Raw genomic sequence first — 6,000 nt, forward strand, 5'->3', positions numbered from 1 at the left:
TAGGTACTTAGGAGGCTGAAATCTGAGGATCAAGGTACAAAGCCAACACAAGCAGAAAAGTCCACATGAGACTCTTGTCTCCAATTAACCACTTAAAAATCAGAAGTGGCACGGTGGCTAAATGTTAGAGTGTTAACCTTGAGCACAAAGATGCTCAGGGCCAGTGCCCAGGCCCTGAGTTCAAGCTGTACAACTGACAAAAAAATGGTCAGTAGTCATCTCCCCATTTGTAAGGAAATGGAAAGACTTAGAAAAAATCATATTAAGTGACGTAAGCCAGACTCAAAGAAACATAGGCTCAATGGTTTCCCTCATTTGCCATAATCAGTAGAAACCCTGGGCTCTCCTAGCAGAGATTTGCAATAGAACAAAACCTAGATACATAAGGCCATATGGTATGATGCTAAATGAAAGGACCTCCAGGATATAGAAACAAAAGCCATATAATGAGTGATTGTTGTCCTTAAAGTACTATGTTATCTCTCATCTATTTTGCTGTCCCTTGGTTATCTCATATTGTTACAGTATTTCACCTTGTTATCTGATATATTGTATATATACTTATTTGGATATTTGAAATTGGATAGGGAAGGGGGGAAAACAAGATGAGCGGCAGAGGTAAGGGGAGGGAAATGGGGACCAAGACATGAGAAAGGGTATCAATGTTCTTGAAATAATGCACCTTCTATCTGGTGAATATAATGTAACCCTTCTATTAATTGCAATAAAAATATATGGGAAAAAGGAAAGAACAAAAAGAAATGTTCAGTTGCATCACCTAGCAATGGAAAAATCTCTTCTTGATAAAAGAAAACAAAATACACTGGGCTATGATAAATTATACAGGTCTCTAGGCATTCACACAGAGTGAGCCCAAATGATGCTATTCTTAGGAGTAGATAACATAGATACAATACCTATATGTGTCTGATTATATAAAATAAGATTTGTGAGCATGAACTCTGAGAAGTAGAAATCATTTTATTGTTTTCTTAGTTGCTGTTTCTGCTCTCATTTCCTTTTGTCTTGTTTGTTCATTTATCTATTTGTGGGATGGGCAGGGAGGGGGGTTGTAATAGAAATGGAGGGACAAAGGGTGAACAAATGCAGCAGTGGTACTTACTAGACACTATATAACCTGTGGGTGGGGATGGGAGGGAAAAACTGGGAGACAGTGAGGGAAGGGATGACATTGTTCAAAAAGAAATGCACTCTTTATCTAACTTATGTAATTGTATCCCTTCTGTTCATCACTTCTACAATAACAATAAATACACTTTTAGAAATAAAAATCTCTTCCTCCAATTCTCATTCTCTCAATCAAGACCAGTGACATTGGCAAAATATTCAACAACAATCTTCATTAAAATAGCAATAAAAATATGGAAATTTACAGATACTCAAAGGATATAGGCAATAAAAGCTCTCCTTTTCATGATCCAAAAACTGCTCTCCAGCATCCTAGAAGATTAACATCCCATTTTATGGCCAAATGCATACACATAGTGTAAGAAAACATATTACTGTGAGTGTTCATGCATTTATTTAAGTCATATGACAATATGTAAACATCAGTTTCATTTATATTGTTGATGATGGAGTTGTCCAGGGAAATAGCAAGATAATGACATTTTTTTGGCCAGTCCTGGGTCTTGAACTCAGAGCCTGACCACTGTCATTGGGTTTTCTCAGGGCTAGCCCTCTACCACTTGTGGCACAGTACCATTTATTGTCTTTTCTGTGTATGTGGTACTGAAGAATTGAACCCAGAGCTTCGTGCATGCTAGGCAGGCACTCTACCACTAAGCTACACTCCTGGCCCTGAAAATAATTTTTTGATAATCCTGTGGCTTGAACTCAGGGTCTGGGCATTATCCCTGGGCTTTCTCAAGGCTAGTGCTCTATCACTTCAGCCACAGCACCACTTCTGGTTTTTTTCTGTTTATGTCATACCGAGGAATTGAACCCAGATTTTCATGCATGCTAGGAAAGCACTCTAGCAGTAGGCTATGCTCCCAGCCCCAAATTATGTAGTGTTTTGAAAGCTCAACTTCCAGCCAGTGCCCATAAAATGAGACTGACAGCCATCTCTTATCAATCGCACTACAGTTCAACAAGGATTACAACAATATACAATGCATTTAGAACATTTTAAAGTCACTTTTACACATTACGTTGCCCCAAGATTTAATTTTCATTTAAGTTTTAAATGTTAAGCAAGGTATCTAAAAATATTCTGAATCTTGTCCCTTCAGATGCATTTCTCTAAAGAAGTTGTAACACTAAACCATGAAAATAATGATAGTATGCAGGTTAGTATTATAGAGAAATAGAATTTAAAGAAAGGGAAATACAAGTTAAAGGTGTTATAGTTATTGAAACAGAAGGATGCAAATACAAATCTGTGTTTGTTCTTTGGAACTGACTGCAGAAAATATCTTCCTTAAAGAAATGAATTACTAGTTGGGCGTGGTGGCAGCTCATGCCTGTAATTCTACCCACTCAGGAGGCTGAGATTTGAGGATCAAGGTTCAAAGCCAGCTTGAGCACTAAACAACCTAAGACTCATCTTCAGTTAACTACTAGAAAAGGGGAAGTGGGGCTGTGGCTCAAGGGGTAGGCTGGTAGCCTTGAGCTGAAGAGCTCAGGGACAGCGCTCAGGCCCATAGTTCAAGCCCCATGACACAAAAAAAGAAAGAAAGAAAGAAAGAATAATGAATCACTTAAATGTACCATTCTACAATAAACTTGTGCTTGAGCTGAAGTCTGTGTGTGCATGTATCAAGATTGGGGGCTTGAACTTGGCCTCTCACTCCTACTTACTTTTCTTGCTCATAGCTGGTTCTCTATTCATTGAGTCATGCCTCCATTCTCGCATTTTGCTGGTTAACTGGAGATACAGTTTTTGGACTTTTTTTTGCCACTCTGGTCTTGAACTGAAATCCTTCAATTCCCAACCTTCTGAGAAGCTAGGATTATAGGCAGGAGACAATAATGCCTAGTCTCAAGTCCCTCCAAGTCATTGAAAGTAATTAATCCTAACGCTTTCTCTGGTCACCCATAAAGGCTGTCTACTCCACACTGAGCTTCACAAGTCCTGATCAGGGTCCACTTCGATCTATAGCAAGGAAATCTCTCTGCCCATAAACATCCTTGGGGTTTTTTTTTCTTCCACACATACTACTTACCTGTGGATTTCACTTAGTGCTACTTGAAAACCCACAGAATGGAAAATTTTATTACTACAATAAAAATAACATAGAGGTGGGTTAGCTTAGAGAAAGCTCATATATTAAGTTACATTCCTGCTAATGTTTTCTCTATGTTCCTTATCTTTGGACAGGACATTCAAACTTGTCCTCTAGTTTCCTATAATTTTTTTACACTAGCCAGTTCTTCATCCTCTATTCTCTCAATGAAGGTTTTTGGTTTTGGGGTTTTTTTTTTGCCATTCCTGGGGCTTGAACTCAGAGCCTGGGTTCTGTCCCTGAGCATCTCTGTGCTCAAGGCTAATGCCACAATAGTACTTCTGTATTTTTCTGTTTATACAATACTGAGAAATCAGACCCAGGGCTTTGTGCATGCTAGGTAAGCATTCTACCACTAAGCCACATTCCCAGTCCCTCAACCAAGGATCTAAATACTGCCTTTAAGTAGTCTGCCATCTCTACCCTGGCCCATCAGTTGCCATCTTTTATAGCCCAAATCAGCATTTGAAAGGCATTCCCTGCTTTACTGAAGTTTTTGTGAGAAATGTCCCATTCTTCTCCTTGTCATTCCCTTAGAATGATACATGTAGTACAGTTCAGATGGGAAAAAAGAGAAGGAAACCATGTCATCCTGGTGCCTAGAACAAGCAGCTATAAAAAGGGAGAAAATACTAACTTCTGAACAAGGAAGAACCACAAATTCACTGCACAGCTCCCTTGGAGAAAACAAGCAAGTCACATTTTGGTTTGACAGACCAGATGCTGACATTCACCTGCAGAGCTGAAGTGTAGGTATAGAAGGAGAGCAAATAATGCTTTTGTTCTTCAGCAGTTGCTCATAGCACCAGAAGATCCACTTCCTGCTCAATTTAGGGTCCTAGTCATACAGGAAAGACATGTACAACAGGCACAAAGTCCTGCCACAGTGGAAACCATCATCCAAAAACGTGATGGGCGTTTATATTTAAAAGCTTTCTTCACTGTCTCCTTTGACTGCTCAATGTAGTCTTGGGTATGCAAAATGTTGTACTCAATGTTATCCATCAATTCCCGTTGCTCTGAGATGAGTATCTCCAGTTGGAGAAAGATGGTATGTAACTCACTGATCTCATGCTCCAGGTCCAGTAGCTGTTGGTGACGGGCTTGGGCCAGAGCCAGGCCCTGTTTAGCCTTCAGGACATCTAGATCATGCCCCACAATTGGAGGAGCCAGAGAGCTAGCCACCAGATTCTCCAGGTCTTCCTCCTGGAGCTTCAGGCCTGCTAGTTCAGCCTGCCTCACCGTCTTCTCCTTCAGCCTGACCCTGTACTTTGTCTCACAGGCTAAGTGATGGCTGATGATGGCGTGGTAGCGACTGAGGAGGACAGACAGTTGGCTCTGATGAATACGGTGTTCAGCCCGCCAATACTTACAGTCCGTGGTCAGTTCCTGCTGGATGGCAGTTAGTTGGGGATGGATGAACTGGGCTTGGCTGGCAAAAGAAGCCTTCATGATATGCAAATCATTCTTCTCCTTGAACACACTCTCCTCTGTGGTGCAGCACAATACATCTTGCTGCTTTTTATCTATGAATTCAGACAGCGCTTTTAGTTCTGTCAGCTCCAGGGACAGCTCAGCCACTTCCTGAAAGAACTTCCCTAGAGAGTTAGTCTCACTCTCCTTGAAAGTTGCATTGTCAAAGACAAATGTATCATCCGACTGTGCAAAATCTCTTCCTTGATTTACTAGGTTCTTCAGTTCTTCCAGCCTATCCTTCATCTTCAACTACAGCAAATTGCCATAGTGGAAGGACGGGGAATATTGGCATCAGCTTTGTGTGGGGACAGGGGTTAGCTCAGTTTTACGTCAGTAGCGACTATTAAAATTCTCTCCTTTGCAGGCAAGCAAATATTGACAAAGTCAATAGACTGCTGCTTTGTTCGTTCAGTATCAGGTAGTAAAGCACACAGGATGGGCTGGATTATATGCTAGGAATGAGCCAGGCACTAGCCTGATTTGTCAGGAGTTGGGGCTAGAATACATTTGAGCACAAGATAGCAGGGCCAAGTGGTAACAAAGGGAAAATCTGGAGTCTGATCACTCCAAGAAGCATTATACCTGACTTCATGAAGGTAAACAGAAGGGTACAAGACACAGGAAAGATCATAGGATTGGGAAGTTCTCTGTGACAAGTGTGATTTTCTAATGTAAGATTGTTAGCTGCTGGCTGTCAGTGGCTCAAGCCTGTAATCTTTGCTCCTCAGGAGGCTGGGATCTAAGGACTGCAGTTAAAAGCCAACCTGGGCAGGAAAAGTCTCTAATATAAACTCTTATTTCATTAACTACAAAAATAAAGCTGGAAATAGATCTATGGCTCAAATGGTAGCACACTAGCCTGAGCAAAAAAAAAATCAGAGACAATGTCCAGGCCCTGAATTCAAGCCCCATGACCAGAACAAACACATAGCAAAAATTCCTTGATACTTAGCTAAATCAGCTCTGTAAAACTGGCCTGTCATCTGGCTACCTTTGAGCCCTTGTGTGTGATGCAGGGGAAAACTCCTTTAATTAGAATTTCAGATATCTAAAAAATCAGTAGCTTCCTTTTAAAAAAAATTAGTGTAATTAATAGAAGGGTTACAATTCTATTCACCAGATAGAGGGTGCATTACTTCATACACATTGATACCCCTTCTCATGTTTTTGTCCCCATTTCCCTTCCTCTACCCTCTTCCCTCATCTTCCTCCTTCCCTATCCTATTTCAAGTGATACTATTTTTTTTTCATTTTAAAAAGGTCTTATACTTTTTTA

General features: G+C 40.6%; 1 protein-coding gene across 1 annotated transcript in view; it reads right to left on the reverse strand.

Moving 5' to 3' along the window:
• Positions 1–4,967, reverse strand: part of LOC150041087 (syntaxin-3-like) — a 36,686-nt gene extending 31,719 nt beyond the window's left edge. The window contains exon 1 of the mRNA XM_090327127.1: positions 4,191–4,967. Coding sequence (XP_090183253.1) covers positions 4,191–4,967 — 777 coding nt within the window. The remainder of the gene's footprint in view (positions 1–4,190) is intronic.
• Between the last annotated feature and the right edge of the window lie 1,033 nt (positions 4,968–6,000).

Source organism: Megascapheus bottae, chromosome X, assembly GCF_031878675.1.
Source record: "Megascapheus bottae isolate mThoBot1 chromosome X, mThoBot2.hap1, whole genome shotgun sequence".
NCBI lineage: Eukaryota > Metazoa > Chordata > Mammalia > Rodentia > Geomyidae > Megascapheus > Megascapheus bottae.